Here is a 15,810-nt window from a genome sequence, read left to right as displayed (position 1 = left end):
TTTGAGTTAGTAAACATGTTATTAGATAATGACCTGAAGCCCCGATATCCCAAATTAACTTAAAAAGTCATTATTTACACCCTTTTTTAAGATGACATCTTCACTTTAGCTGCTGAGGTAAAAACATTAGTGCGCATCCTGTCTGAAGTGAGTGCACAAGCTCGACCGTGCATCAAAGATGGAAATAACATATTTTCAAGTCAGTGTGGCACCTCAAGGGTTCCCGAGACTCGGATCACACCGGACGAGCTGTATAGAGCCATTTTATGTTTTTCTGTGAAACTCCAGAACTGTTTTGTGGACTGTGAAACTCCACCTGACTTTCCATCAGCGTGGGGGTGAAGAGATAATGACTGAATCTTCATTCAAAATGTCCTCACTTTCCTAAAACATCCTCACTCGAGATAGCTGTTCACACACACACACACACACACACACACACACACACGGTGAAAACATTACCAGCTGACACCACTGTAGCTGGTAACATCTTACAGTATATGCACCAAAACAAACTACAGGCTGCAGAAGGTTCCCTTTCTGCAGCCTGTAGTTCCCCTTATGCAGCAAAAACAGCTCTGACCTGTCAAGGCATAGTTGTAAGACCTCTGGGAGTATCCTGTGGTGTCTGCTCTGCCCTGAGTGGTCCATGTCAACAGGCATCCACATAGATGCCAGGCACAAGATTTTCCAGGAGATCATTGCATTGTAACGAAATGATCAATGTTGTGGCGGATGGGTGTTTATATTTATTAAAACAAATATAGTGTCTCCTGTATGTATTCATTTACAGAGTAGCAGATGTCTGCAGCAGGATATGGGTGCGTATGTAAATAATATTGTAAAATGGATAGACTGATGTACTTGTATAGGAAAAACGAATTGTAATCAATTTCTCTTTCATGTTATTATGCTTCTGCGCCGGCAATAGCCATGGAATTATGATTTCAGGTTTTTGATCCCTCCGTCCCACTGTTGCGAACACCGTCTCCTGAACGCTTCAAGGGAATTTCTTCAGATTTGAAAGAAATGTCCTCTTGGGTTTAAGAAGGATCTAATTAGATCTAAGTGGTCACTGCGGTAACTGTGACCTCACGAAACACTTTTTGGCCATTTCTCAACAATTCATGTAAAAAGTATGGCAATTTCTTTTTAAACAATTGTTTAATAGGTATCTATCTATCTATCTATCTATCTATCTATCTATCTATGTGTATGTATATATATATTTGTGTGTGCATATATATAGAGATAGATATAAACAATTTATTAAAAAATGCAATTTCATAGTTAATTCAACTTTAATAGTTATTTCACTGCTAACAAACAATGAAATGGTTATATTATTAGTGATGGTAGTTATTAGCATAAAGTGCTACCTATGTCAATAAGTTAGTATTAGCAAAGAAATAAGTTTAAGTCAAAATTGGCCATATTTGTTTTTTTCTTCTTGTGTTGAAATTTGAGTCCAATTGTCATCTATTTAAGTGATTATTGATCTTGTTGAAATGCAGAGAAATGCACAGATATGTACTATAGGGTTAAAATTGTTCTAGATGGTTGGAGGTGGACCTCTTTATGTCAAAGTCCTGGCTACGGGCCTGGATGACCACCCATGGAAAGATAAAAGTGATCATAAAGATAATGGAATTCATTTCATGGAAAAATGTAGTAAATTAAATTCGATGTGTTACAGAACACGAGGGGACTTTCTCTGAGCAGGTGATGGTCATTAAAACTACTCAGGCAAGCAGGACGATTGCATTATGAAAAACACATCATCATCGAAGAAAATGTTGGCTCACTCAAACATGAACTGCAGCGTAGTTTGTGCAGACACGTGCCTGTCTCTGCCTGTGTGTACATAAGTAAAAGTACAACTGTAGCTATAGTATAGATTTTAAATTAAGAATTTTATTTGTAATTGAGTATTTGTATTTAAGCATACTAATGTAACCTTTCCATACGTAAATGGTTTTTAAAAAGTAAAAAAGGGATTGTTTACTACTCAAATTAAGTACAACTAAATTAAAGTACTTATTTATATAACTTATTTTTCCACAATTGTAAGAAACAAGTCTCATCACAGTCACACCAGAGAAGTCTTTTGGTAGCTGCTAGATGAGATTAACTGCACAAAACGTTATTAGATTAAATACTGTTATTGTAAGTGTGTGTGTGTGTAAACAGCTAACTTTATGAAAAACACTTTTTAGACCTTGGGAGTGAGGATGTTTTAGGAAAGTGAGGACATTTTGAATGAAGAGTCAGTCATTTCCCCTACTGCCACGCTGATGAAAAATCAGCTGAGGTTTCACAGTCCACAAAACAGTTCTGGAGTTTCACAGAAAAACATAAAATGGCTCTATACAGCTCGTCCGGTGTGATCCGAGTCTCTGGAACCCTTGAGGTGCCACACTGACTTGAAAAGATGTTATTTCCATCTTTGATGCACGGTCGAGCTTGTGCACCCACTTCAGAAAGGATGTGCACTAATGTTTTTACCTCAGCAGCTACAGTGAAGATGATCTTGAAAAGGGTGTAAATAATGACTTTTTATGTTAATTTGGGATCTTGGGGATTCAGGTCATTATCTAATAAAATGTTTGCTTACAAACGGCCATATGTACAGTGGTGTGAAGTGTTGGCCCCCTTCCTGATTTCTTATTTTTTTGCATGTTTGTCACACTTAAATGTTTCAGATCATCAAGCTAATTTAAATATAAGACAAAGATAACCCAAATTAACGCAAAATGCAGTTTTTAAATGAAGGTTTTTTAATATTAAGGGGAAAAAAATTCAGGAACAAATGAGAAAGAAAGTGATTGAGATCTATCAGTCTGGAAAAGGTTATAAAGCCATTTCTAAAGCTCTGGGACTCCAGCAAACCACAGTGAGAGCATTATCCACAAATGGCAAAAAACATGGAGCAGTGGTGAACTCTCCCAGGAGTGGCCGGCTGACCAAAATTACCCCAAGAACGCAGCGACGACTCATCCAACAGGTCACAAAAGAACCCACAACAACATCCAAAGAACTGCAGGCCTCACTTGCCATCTTGATGATCCCCAAGACTTTGGGGAGAATACTCTGTGGACTGACGAAACAGAAGTTGAACTTTTGGAAGGTGTCTGTGCCATTACATCTGGCGTAAAAGTAACACAGGATTTCAGAAAAAGAACATCATACCACCAGTAAAATATGGTGGTGGTAGTGTGATTGTCTGGGGCTGTCTGCTGCTTCAGGACCTGAAAGACTTGCTGTGGTAACTGGAACCATGAATTCTGCTGTGTGCCAAAAAATCCTGAAGGACAATGTCCGGCCATCTGTTTGTGACCTCAAGCTGAGGTGAACTTGGTTTCCAGCTCTGAATGGCTGAAGAAAAACAAAATGAATACTTTGGAGTGGCCTAGTCCTGACCTGAATCCTATTGAGATGCTGTGGCATGACCTTAAAAAGGCGGTTCATGCTCGAAGCTTCCCAATGTGGCTGAGTTACAACAATTCTGCAAAGATGAGTAGGCCAAACTTTCTCCACAGCACTGTAAAAGACTCATAGCAAGTTATTGCAAATGCTTGATTGCAGTTGTTGCAGCTAAGGGTGGCCCAACCAGTTAGGTTTAGGTTTAGGGGGCGATCACTTTTTCACACAGGGCCATGTGGGTTTGGATTTTCTTTTTCCCCCTTAATTATAAAAAACCTTCATTGTATTGTATCACAGAATTCCTGTATTATTATACCACCGTTATCCTGGGCAGTGCACCTTGATAGTATTGTATTTGAATTACTCTGATTTTCACCTCTATCCAGGAACATAAACATGTTTCACATGAATCCAGGGAATCTGAAGAGAAAATGTGTTTAAACCGCAACCTTTAATGGGGTTGTAAGTAGATACTGCTTTGTTTGTTTAGCAAATCAAACACTGTACATCATCAGTGAATTCAAAAGTCCACTTCTTGCATATCACATAAATTAGGATTGTGGGACACCTCTGATCGGAATTCAGACTCCAACAATCACATTGTGATCACATCTGTGACAAATTAGCTGTCTTTTCTCACTGTCAGTATAGACACTGGTGGATTATCTGGACATGCCATATGAAAGCTTTTCAAACTCTATGGTACACCTCTGACTAGTTGTGGTCATTATACCAGGTCTCCCTGCTGCCCGCTGCCCTCCTCCAAAGTGGGGAGGAATCCTGCAAGCTCATTGGTCAGTCTGTGCTTCTGTTCCCTCCAGAGAAAGTGTGTAGGCTGCTCTGATTGGCTGTCCCCTTGAGCATACACAAAGAACGGGCTGAGCTCGATGGCCAGAGCCGACCGCACCAGGCCAACGCCACCTCCCTGCTCTGGGCAGGGGTGGTAAACCCGGCCGCTGACTGGATGCATGTACAGTGCCTCAGGGCGGAACAGGACGGACAGCTTCTCTCCCCCGCCACAGTATGACAGGAATTCATGATCTCTCATAGCTTCCAGAGATCCTGCTGGGCTCTGCAGCAGTTGGGTGAAGACCACGGGACGGTCATCACAGCGCAGGAAGTTCCTCTCCCTTCCACACAGGGACATGTAGGGGAAGTCCTCCTCGTAACGACCTGTCTGATTTGACCGCAGCCGATTGAAGAAGAAGACCAGGAACTTTTTATCTGGTAACAAAGAAACAGATATGACAAGGAGCTTATTGGATTTATTGTGATTTGTTGGGGGCATGCTATATCACTAAAGCGCCATATCCCCTGACATTCTAAAGGCTTTGAGGACGGGCCTGCTTCACTACCTGATCTAAATGATGTCAAACAAATTCAGTTACACAACTAAGACCAAGCAAACAACTAACAGTATTGTGTGTGTATCTAAAGTCTGATGTATCTTCTTTCTCTCCAGTGACCCCCACTGTTGCATTGGGCCACATGATCCTTTTTTACCATCAACACACACATTGTAGTTTGTTTTGACTCTAGCACACATACACCATCACTTTTTTAAAAACGTTAAATTATATATTCACAAGTTGTTTTTTTCAAAGATGTATAACTTCAGTAGGAGGCAATGGGTTGAAGCAGAGAGGCTAAGACATTAATAGAATAGAAACTATTCAAATGTGACAGTGTTGTTCTAAAATTGGTCACTGATGCCGGGGTCATGTCTTCATACTGAGGCTGCCAGATGTTGAAAGGAAACAGTCGAGTCCCAACCCTCTCTGAAGTTTTTTGGCACCATTATGATAACTACTGGTTCCATTTGCTAGCCATCATGTTGCCATATTTCACTGAGTGATATTCTGTTCTCATACACAAACACGTCATGCTCCTGCTAATGCAAACTGCACCTAACACACTTAGGCTGGTTAAGACTTCAGTGAGTTCGAGATTATTTCAGTCCCAGACTCATAAAGAGTCATATGCTTGTGATTTTTGTTGTTGTTGTTAAATTGTGTGTGAGTTCATTTGTACCTTTGAAACAGGTGACAAAGTTCTTCATTTTAGTGTCATCGAGGAAAAGCTGTAAGTTAAAAACACCAACATGTTAGCAGTAGAGTTTATCTTTGAATAAAATGTTTTAAAGGTTTTTAATCGGTGTCAGTGTAAACACTCACCTGGCCCTGGTGGTCAATGTAGTAGAAGTATTCTCGGATCCGTGGTTCCGGACTCTGGCCCTGGATGTAAGTAACGGTGGTTCTGGAGGCGGCGTAGCCGGCGGGCAGGCAGCACCGAGCGGTCAGACCTCTGCAGCTGAGAGCCGCGGTCCGGAAGAACAACATAGCGGAGGAGGAGCACAGAGGGTGAATATGCTCCCGAATAAACACGAAAACACGGAGGACGAAGAATGTGTTCAGCCGGACGCTCTTTTATAACACGAAGTTACACAAGCTCAACTTTCACCTATGTTTTTGTTTACATCTGCATCAGAGGATCAGCCCGGAAGGGTTTACATGTTACAACAGCGCCAGTTTTAGACTGCTGCCGCCTCCTGGACACTGATGGTACTTTTATTTGTATTATGGGTCAAAAAGGTGAGGGTTTACATAAAAATGATCAAATCAATGTTTTTTAAAAGCTACGTTTCTTTATTGTAAATAAAATAATTCACATTTTTATGAATAAAACATCTGCAAACAAAATGAAGAAAATATATATAAATACAGCTACCAAAACTCATTCAAGTGTACATTTAGTATTGAATAGGGTGCTCTCCTTTACTTTCCCTGTTTTTACTATTTCAAATGTACTTTTTTCATCTTTTGTTACAGACTCTTGTTATCATCATCTCAATTAATCAAAATTCACTTATATAGCACCTTTCATAAAGGTTAGTGCAATTCAAAGTGATTTACAGGTGACTAATAAGGACACACACACACACAGAAAAAACAAACATTTAAAAAAGTCAATCGCAAAATTACATGGCATAACACGTGATTTGGTTGCTGGGGAACAGGGGGAAGTTGTGGGAGGGACCGACAGTGATAGTGATAGCGAGTTTTGAGAGTTGAGAGATTTGTGATATTTAGCGTGTTTTGGAGTGAAACGTTTTTTTGTTCAATGAGTCAAGACAATGAGGAGACTGCTGAATGTGGAGCAGGCAGGAGAGCTGAGGCAGACCTGAGCCTGAGGCATTGCTTGCATTTAAATGTGAAAAATTACATATAACTTTGTAAATTTCAAAAACTTATGCACAAGTTTATAAAAACAACAATTTATATTTGCATTATAAGTAATACAAATGGTTCGTTAAAACATATTTGTGGTTTTCACAGTAAAAAATCTAACTTTTTCCTACTTTGATTTTATGTTTTTTTGTGATTTTAGGTCCATTGTGTTAATACAGTGTCAAATTGAAAAAAATTACTGTACAGTCACACATGTGAGGTTGTCCTGAAAATAATGACACCAACAAGGCAAGGTACATAGTTTTTAAGGTGAAATATAAAGGTAAAAATGGAAGATAAAAAAACGAAAAACGGCCAATTATACCCTGGACTGCATAAAATCCCAATAACACACCCAATCAAAACTCTCTATAATCCAACTTGAAACATATTTCTTAAATATTTCCACATTTAAATTCATTAAGCTATTTATTACCAACACCCCTATGAGGTAGGTCTATTCCCTTCTTTGATAGACCTATTCTGGTCATTGTGTGTGTGTGTGTGCTTGTGTGTGATACACCTGATGACACAAAAAAGGAAGAAATGTATGTATATACATTGTAAAACTAGGAGAATATAACTGTTGTTTATTTTTGCAAATTAAAGTTTGTTATTTATCACTTTATTCTTTTAGTCTATGCGGATTAGGGGGCCTGGCTTGTCTTTGACAGGCAAGGGGGGCTTCAAGGAAAAAAGGTTGGTAACCACTGATTTAGAAAATATGAATTTATGAGCAAAACATGGTGGGAACAGCTTACATTTTAACTAACTGATGTCATGGTAATTTCCTGAGAACAGTGGACTGAACACAGGAGAGGGTATTTTTTTTTTTTCATTTTTTTATTCAAACACTTGCAATGGGATGCTACAATCATCAACAGGAAATGCTCTGGCTGAAGGCATTGAACACCTTCTTGAGGGTTGCATGCACACAACCTGAACTTGGGCAGGTAGCATAAGAAACACAATAAATATATCAGTTCAGAAATAACTCCTTACCCTTGCCCATATTGGAACCAAGGTTATGTGTCTCAAGTAGCATTCAAGCCCTGACAGCTGATGTAAAGCATGTCAATATTTTCCCACATCAACTGTGCTGTGTGATAGTTCATTCCAGGCAGAGCGCTCACACAACAGGGCTCTTCAGTGAGCTCCATGTAAATCCCTTGTCTGAAAAGAAACACATAAATAACAACATTCCTCGGCAAGACAGATACAGCAGGCAGACAGACAGACTGCTCATGTTAAAGGCCACCAACAGCCTTTAAAACAAGAGGCTGAACAGAGGCTTCTTTGGGTCTGACAGCACACAAAGCAGCTGATTCAGACGAGCTGGTAATGACTTGAACGTCATCCAAAGACCGTCAGTAACGATAGTGGAACTCCAGCTGTGACCGAGGGACGCACCGACCAACCTGAACCTGTTTGTTTCTCTTCCGCCTTCCTCCTCCTTCTGCTGCCCAGGTAGGGTGGAGCTGTGTCTACCTGGACTCTGACACACAGGAGAGTGAGAGGATTCAATAATGCAGTTATAGTCGGACTTTGGAGCTTTTTCATCGACGTACATTCACGGTAAGTTCATATTTGAACGCTAACTGTTGAATTAATTCTGCTTACGTCATCAGACAGTTTTAGCTAATGAGACCAGCTAACGTATCATACAGACGATGTTCCCTCTTTTTGACCTCTTAAGAAATACAAACCTGCTCCAGTGTCGCTTGGCGTGAATTGTAGAAGCTTCCTTGTTAAGACAAATGCCTTAATGCCATTAATGCTCCTGAAAGTGTATGACGTCCTAACGTAAAGCGAACGTCAACGGTTCCTCGAGGACGTACACCTGGTCGATTATTTTAAGTTAACATTTCAAAACTAAGCTAATATCCATAAAGCACAATTTGTAGTGTAATTGTGCTGATTTGTCATTTCTTGTAAAGTAACTTTAACAGTTTTTTTTATCGTTCAAAGGTTATTTCTGTGTCCGAACAGTATCACTTTCGGTCAACAGGTAACGTTATGAGCCAGCCGCCCCGTTCCAACCGGGGGCACCGGGAGAGAAACGGAGACCACAGACACGACCGAGAGTCTCGCGATGACAGACGGGCATCACCCGACAGTCACAGGTGTGGTTCATCTGCTGCCTTTACAGATGATTAAAAATCCTCCTGTTTCCTTGTAATAACATGTAGGGTTCATAAATGATTGGACGGCAGAGGTAAATGTCTGTGCGAGACTAGGTTCAATCCCCTATGTTAATAATTTTTTTTTGTCGTTTTCGACCATTTGTGATTGATGACGCTGAAGTTAGCCTCCGATTCGCCAACTTCCGATTCGGCACTTAAGGGGAAAGTTAAGAGGAAATTAACGTAGTCTAGGCATAGTAGTTTTTGATCAGGACCTGGTCTAATGTGGCTGTGAAATGTGCCTTTATTGCATTTACACAAATAGAATAAAGGTCTCAAAGATCGGAAACTGTGTCAGAATGAATTTTTAGCCTCTGTAGGATAATGTAGTCCAGATTTGAGAAGTCTAGGCATAGTGGTTTTTGATCAGGACCTGGTCTAATGTGGTCTATATGCTGAGAAAACGGTGACATCTGCCTTTATTGCATTTTCACAAATAGAATAAAGGTTTCACAGATCAGAAACTGTGTTATAATGAATGTTTAGCCTCTTTAGGATGATGTAGTCCAGATTTGAGAAATCTAGGTACAGTGGTTTTTGGCCTGGATCAGGTCTAATGTGGTCTATATGATGAGAAAACGGTGAAATCTGCATTTATTGCATTTTTTCAAAAAGAATAAAGGTTTCACAGATCAGAAACTGTGTCTGAATGAATCCTCAGGGCCTGTAGATTAATATAGTCGAGATTTGAGAAGTCTGGGTACAGTGGTTTTTGATCTGGACCTGGTCTAATGAGGTCTGTAGGTATCAAACAAAAACGGTGAAATCTCCCCTTTTAGCATTTTCACAAATAAAATAAACGTTTCACAAATACAATAGCGGATGTCAGGCAAACCAAATGTCTTACCTAAAATGTTTTTACATCAAGAAGTGTCACAAAAAACAGACAATCAGTGTACAGTCGCACTGCACGTTACGTTAATTTCCTCTTAACTTTTCTCTTGTGCCGAATCGGAAGCTGGCGAATTGGAGGCTAACTTCAGCGTCATTTGTGATTGTGTAAAAAAAAAAAAAAAAGTACTAATTTGAGCTGCAATGATAAGTTGATCAGTTGTATACTATTAACAAATCTCCGTTTCCACCTTCTTAAAAGCGAATATATTTTCTAGGGCTGATGCAACTAACAGTTACAATTCTCACAATGATTTAGGGACACTGTGCATGTGAGTCTGTGCGTGGATGTGCAATAAACGTCAAATTAAATGTGTCACATTGTTTTTGGTTTTAGGAATTTTACAGGAGTACAGGCTTGAAAACTAAGTTATGTTTCTATGTTCCAGGTCTTCCTCTCGACCCCCGTACTACCCCAGAGAGGCCGACTCTCCTCCCAAACATGTGCAGGAGCTCCCTCGAGTGGACCATCATGAGTCCAAATGTACAAACATTTGCTCCAGGAGAGGTGAGTCACGAGCAGAGTGGAAGTATCTGGGTCGAATACAAGCTGCTGTGTCACAGGACAGACATTGGTTTCAGTCTCATTACAGCTCAGTGTTCACTCCTTCCCTGTGTGTAGACTGGACAGACCGGTTCTCTGCTGTTTACAGGCCTCTTTTCTCCCAGTTAAACACAGAGTAACGTGGCCCTTTGGTAAAGGAGAAAGCTGAAAACTTGTAGATTCTTCACATGCTACTGATCATTCTGATCTACCCAGTAACAAAAGAGTTGATCCTCAAGGAATGTTATTAACAGGTCATCTGATATAGTGCATGAGTTGTCATTTATCAAACATAGAATATCTCAAAAGAAGTTTGGTTCCAGCTTCTCAGATTGTGGCTTCTTTCTGTTTCATCAAATTGTAAATGTAATATATTTTCATGCTTGGGTAACTGTTCGTTTAAACAAGGGCCTGATTATTAATCATGTAGGATCTGCCAGTGTTAATATTGTACTTACATTGTGCAAATGTCCAAACAACTAAGTTCTATATATTACAGTAAACACAAGATATTTGATGTTGTGGGGCCCAAAGACAGCAGGCCAATCTTCACAGAAATTGTGCCTTTATCATGTCTGATTTTGAAATTTCATTCTTCACCTGTTTGATGTCTCGACTCCCTTCAGGTATCGTGTTAATCTGCTCTGTCCTGACCAATGCCCTGGTCCTGATCTGCGTGGTTGCAGCTCAGATGGTGTCGTCAGGCCTGTCATCCATGGGTGGACTAGGTGGCTTTGACATCAACTCCAACTTCAACCTGCAGGGCACCGAGCTGCAGAAGGTCCGAGAACTGGACATGCAGTACAGCCAGATGAGGGCGCCGGGGATCTACGGTGGCATCGCGTTCAGCCTGACCCTTGGGGTCATCTCACTGCTGTTTGTTGTCGCTGGGAGCAAACCGCCCCACCGGATGTCCCGGAAGCTTCTGTACGGAGCGCTGGTGTTTCAGGCAGTGGGCGCGGTTGCTTACGTGGTGGCTGTGGGGCTCTACCTGCACTTCATTATCCGGGTCAACTCCACAGACGTGTGTCAGCAGCGTGAGAGGCTGTACGCTCGGAACGGCTACACTTGGATGAACTGTGATGTGAGCGGGGCGGACGCAGCCGTGGCTCTGTTCGGGCTCATCACGGCCATCTTGTACACTGCCGGCACAGTGCTCACCATCCAGACGATCAGAGGGGTGAAGCGCTACCTGCAGGAGCGACAACGCAGAGAGGCAGACAAACAGCGGGGTCGATCCCAGCCACAGAGAGCCCCACTGAGGGCTGCCACCACCTCTGTGTGAGGATGAACATCTGGAGGCTGTATCATGCATAAGATCAGCGGGTGCACAGCTGCCTGTGAGCTTAACTGAGGGTTTCTGGCATCAAATCACAGTGGAAACTTGAGCTGCAGGGCTAATCTGCTCTGAAACATCAGATCCAAAACTGATCCAACCAGCCTACTTACCGATCAAATCACTGGAAAAACAGAGCCATTATTCCTACAGGATCTCAATGGATACAAGTTTACAGTATTGTGACGAGCAATGAAGAGCAACACAAAGGTCCTGAAAGGTCGCCTTCAGAATTTTGGAGTTAGCTGTCATGTTTTTTTGGAGTTTTACATAAAACAAAATTGTACTTTACTTTGATCCAAAGACAAAGCCTGGGATTGTAATATATAATGCATTATTTACAGTCGCTGCCACCTCTTCCTGTGAGGCTCACCTACAAGTCGGGGTTCAAAACATGTGCCTGACTTTATGATGAAATATTTGTAGGATTGTACAGTATATATCAGCCTGATATTGGGATGTTTATATTGTTGGCATCATGTTGTCACCGGTATAGCTGTTCTTTTTTTATCTTCTTTTTTTTTTTACTGTTTTACTGCTCTGGAATTTTAAATCATCCATCATCTCAGCCCTTCTCACCCTGTAGGCATACATTGCAAAATCCATATTGTGCATCCCTTTTTCTTAGCTAATGCTAATACATATGGAGCTGTAAAAACCAGCAGAACTGTAGCCAGAGCAAAAGTATAGAAGCTGTCACAGCTTTAAATTTAGCCAGAGCTTCACATTTCTCTATGGATCGAGGAAGGAACTGAAAGATAATACAAAAGAAGTTTGGAAAAAAAAAATAGCACCATGGCACAAGCTTGCAGTTGCTCTTTAGTACCAAAATTATTTTAAAGCTAAAAGAAACCTTTTTTTGCACAACCATATGTCCAGGATGGGTTGAAAACAGACTTGTTAAAAAGCTGCCTATGGTTTTAAAGTTTTTTTTTCCTTCCTGACAGTGTTGATGCTTTGATACGTCTACTCCATCACTACAGTTCAGGATAACATGAGGCTGATTATTTTAGATTTTTAGCCTCAATTAAGCCCCTTTTCCAACTAAATAGCTTTGGTTCTTCAACCAACCATCAACCATTCAAGATTCTTTGGAATTTTAAACAGCCTCTTCTGAGTTGAAACATTGTCACCGTTTATTCAGGCGTTGCACAATGCAGAATGACAAACCTCCACAAAGGGGATGTCAAATAACAGGAGACAAAAAACACCTAATGTCATTGTGTTCATTTGTTAGAATTATACATGCAACATTTGGTCCTGTACCTCTGGCAGCATTAACAGCCTGACAGTATTTGAGCTTGTTTCATCACATTCTATCTGTGATCTCATTGTGTATATTTGACCTGGTTTAACATCAGTTTTTGTTGATGCAGTAAAATTGTGGGTATTACATTTTCACCCCCCATCACATTTAATACTCCATTCATGGCTCTGATGATTCCGCATGTCATAAGCTTTTAATTTTATGTGAATGTGCTCATGACTGGATCAGGAAACCGAACCGGTTAATTACCAGCCTCTTCAGCTTAAAGAGAGACTTTAAACTGATTTAATTTTAGTTGTCTTTGTGATACAGGTCTGACCTGGTAGGACAGGGACTGTTTGTATGTTGGATTAGACTGTGTGATTTATATAAATATGTTTAACCTGTAAACTAGTTTAATTCATGTTTTTATATCAAAGTTTGACTTTTAAATGAAATGTTTTTGATACTGAAACTGTACCTGAATGTTTCTGCTCAAATTAAAGCTCCATCACTGTGATTCTGTTCAAGACTTCTGTTTGCTAACCAAACAGCCTGCAGGAGGCAGCAGAGCTCTGTCCAGTGTCCTGCAGCTGTTGTCCCTCTCCGTCCTCTCCAGAGGCTTCCTGCCAGCCATGACATCACTGCTGAACGTCCCCTCTCTGCTGTCACACAATGGGCCACACACACAGTGATGTAACTGTTGAACTGTTCAGTGAAGACTTAATTACCAACAAAAGAAATTCTCCAGAGTGAGGTAATTACCCCGCTTTTAATTTGACCATTTCAGATAACACAATGCAATGATTGTATCGCAGCGGCACAAACAAGACAACGTGACTTTAGCTGAGAGAGGCGAGAGGTGAGAGGCTGCGGCTGGCCGTTGTGTAGCTCTTAACATTTATTCTTCATGAAGACCTTTTTAAAGTGGTTAGCTCCCCTAATTTACAACCCATCTTGGTGGTCTGCGCTGTGGAGGCAACTATCTTTTATCATCAATAGAGTTTAAATTATTAGTCAATAAACAGAAAAAATGACAGACCTGGCACAGTCAAAAGCTTACATACACTTGTAAAGAAAATGTATATGATGGCAGCTTTCAGTTCCAATGATTTCTACAGCTCTCATTTTTCTGTGATGGAATGAGTGGGACACTTACTTGGTTCAGTGTGGTTCAATACTGAATTTATTATAGGTCTTCTGAAAATGTGACCAAATCTGCTGGGCAAAAAGAAATATACATGCAGTGATTCTGATGTTTGGTTAAATGTCTCTTGGCCATTTTCACCTGTCCTCTTGCTGGATTTTTGGCCACTCCCCTATTCTTGGGGGTAAGGGCCTCACCTTCTATCCTCAAAACATGTGGCTGCTTATTGTGGTCAAGCAACACATTTTTGTTTCATCTGACCACATTTCATCTGGAGTTTTCCTCCAGAAGGTTTTTTCTTTGTCCATGTGACCCGCAGTAAACTTCAGTCGAGCTTTAATGTGCCGTGTCTGGAGCAACAGCGTCTTTCTCGCAGGCTGTTGATGTAAAACACACTTGACTGTGGACAGCTGTCTTCCAGCAGCTTCTAATTCATTGCATTTTGGTTGCTTTTAGTTGACTCTTGACCATCCATCAGTTTTCTCTCAGCAGCAGGTGATAATTTGTTTTCTTCCTGATCATGCAGTGACACAACTGTGCCATGCACTTCATACTTGGAACAGTTCTTTGCACAGTTGATCTTGGAACATCTCACAACTTTGAAATGGCTCCAAATGCCTTTCTTAACTTATGAAATCAATAATGGACTCTTTCAGATCCATGCTGAGCTCTTCAGACACTACCTTTGTAGTGTTTGTGGCTGTATCAAACAAACCCTAATAAAATGGGCCCTTGAAAGTCACCAGCTGTTAACAGTCAGAAGAAGTAAAGAGGCCATGCTACAAAGAACATTTGATTCAGTTTTCTATAATCACCTAAATTGCTAATTGAAGTTACTGTATGTATATTTTTGAGCCTGCAGATCTGGTCACATTTTCAGAAGACCGATAATAAATTCAGATTTGAGCCAAACTTCATGTGTTTCTTTATGACAAAGCAATATGTATTCCACTCATTCCATCACAGAAAAATGTGAGCTGTAGAAATCATTGGAAGTGAAGACTGCCCTGTTATACATGTTCTTTAGTGTATGTAAACTTTTGACCGTGACTGTATCTTTAACGTTCAAGTAATTTTTTAAGCAAAATTGCGAAACTTTCTCTTGTTCAAGTTTTTCATTTGTAATGAAGTGGTGCTTTTATTTTATGGGATAGTAATTTGACAATTTGGGTGTTTTAGATGGTTGATTGGACACAACAAGCTCTTGAAAAAGGCATCAACCTGGGCATTTTTCACTGCTTATGGACATTTTTATGTGAATTGGTAGAGTGATCAGTAAGAAAAAAAATATTTTCAGCTCAGGATTAAGTAATCTGACGAGAACAGTCCCTATTTATCTTTAAGAATGTAAAATGTCAAAAAGTAAAAAAAAAAAGTGCTCATCACCACCACCTAAAACTCCAAATATCTTTTTAACTTATTGTGATATAAAAATAAAGAGGCAGTGAATACTCACATTTGAAAATCTGGAATCAGAAAATGTTTGGTATTTTTATCCTTAAGTATTAGAGGCCATTAAAACACCCACAATTTGGCCTGAAACAGATGAGATAATGCCATTTTAGACTAGCTGCTTTCTGAAAACCTCTTTACTATGTTGTAATACACATTATAAAATGGCCAGGACTGCTTTACTCCATGTTGCACTTCCTGGTATGTGACTTTTGCCGATGCTAACGATGTATTGTGCAGCTCTAATCTGCATGGCTGGATAACTTGTAATATCTTGTAACCTGTGTGAAATGTGAAGACATCCTTTAAAAGATCTTGACAAACTAAACGGAACACATGGAACAAGAAGTCGAAGTCAACA

At 40.3% G+C, this 15,810-nt stretch overlaps 2 protein-coding genes across 5 annotated transcripts; one reads left to right on the top strand and one right to left on the bottom strand.

Moving 5' to 3' along the window:
- Positions 1–2,754: 2,754 nt before the first annotated feature.
- On the bottom strand, positions 2,755–5,941 carry c11h8orf82 (chromosome 11 C8orf82 homolog). Its single transcript, XM_030433548.1, has 3 exons — positions 5,598–5,941; positions 5,455–5,503; positions 2,755–4,647 (listed from the first exon to the last, which is right to left on the bottom strand). Exons 1-3 carry the CDS (start codon positions 5,760–5,762, stop codon positions 4,151–4,153), a joined length of 711 nt encoding a protein of 236 aa, XP_030289408.1. The 5' UTR covers positions 5,763–5,941; the 3' UTR covers positions 2,755–4,150.
- Positions 5,942–7,943: 2,002 nt separating this feature from the next.
- Positions 7,944–13,370, top strand: LOC115591483 (MARVEL domain-containing protein 3). Of its 4 annotated transcripts, none has more exons than XM_030433542.1 (4): positions 7,944–8,225; positions 8,659–8,773; positions 10,114–10,232; positions 10,895–13,370. In XM_030433542.1, exons 2-4 carry the CDS (start codon positions 8,667–8,669, stop codon positions 11,551–11,553), a joined length of 885 nt encoding a protein of 294 aa, XP_030289402.1. In that variant the 5' UTR covers positions 7,944–8,225; positions 8,659–8,666; the 3' UTR covers positions 11,554–13,370. The 4 variants fall into 4 exon arrangements, with proteins under 4 accessions (XP_030289402.1, XP_030289403.1, XP_030289401.1 ...); XM_030433543.1 differs by having other exon boundaries at positions 8,656–8,773; XM_030433541.1 differs by having other exon boundaries at positions 8,640–8,773.
- The last annotated feature ends 2,440 nt before the right edge of the window (positions 13,371–15,810 follow it).

Source organism: Sparus aurata, chromosome 11 (genome assembly GCF_900880675.1).
Source record: "Sparus aurata chromosome 11, fSpaAur1.1, whole genome shotgun sequence".
NCBI classification, from domain to species: Eukaryota; Metazoa; Chordata; class Actinopteri; order Spariformes; family Sparidae; genus Sparus; species Sparus aurata.
This window is presented reverse-complemented; position numbering and strand designations above follow the sequence as displayed.

Coding starts and splice junctions, on each gene's coding strand:
- c11h8orf82 (XM_030433548.1), bottom strand. CDS start 5,762: ATGTTGTTCTTCCGGACCGCGGCTCTCAGCTGCAGAGGTCTGACCGCT. Junction 5,504..5,597: donor ACATTGACCACCAGGGCCAG/GTGAGTGTTTAC, acceptor TTTAACTTACAG/CTTTTCCTCGATGACACTAA. Junction 4,648..5,454: donor CTTTGTCACCTGTTTCAAAG/GTACAAATGAAC, acceptor CTTTGTTACCAG/ATAAAAAGTTCCTGGTCTTC.
- LOC115591483 (XM_030433542.1), top strand. CDS start 8,667: ATGAGCCAGCCGCCCCGTTCCAACCGGGGGCACCGGGAGAGAAACGGA. Junction 8,774..10,113: donor GCATCACCCGACAGTCACAG/GTGTGGTTCATC, acceptor TCTATGTTCCAG/GTCTTCCTCTCGACCCCCGT. Junction 10,233..10,894: donor AAACATTTGCTCCAGGAGAG/GTGAGTCACGAG, acceptor GACTCCCTTCAG/GTATCGTGTTAATCTGCTCT.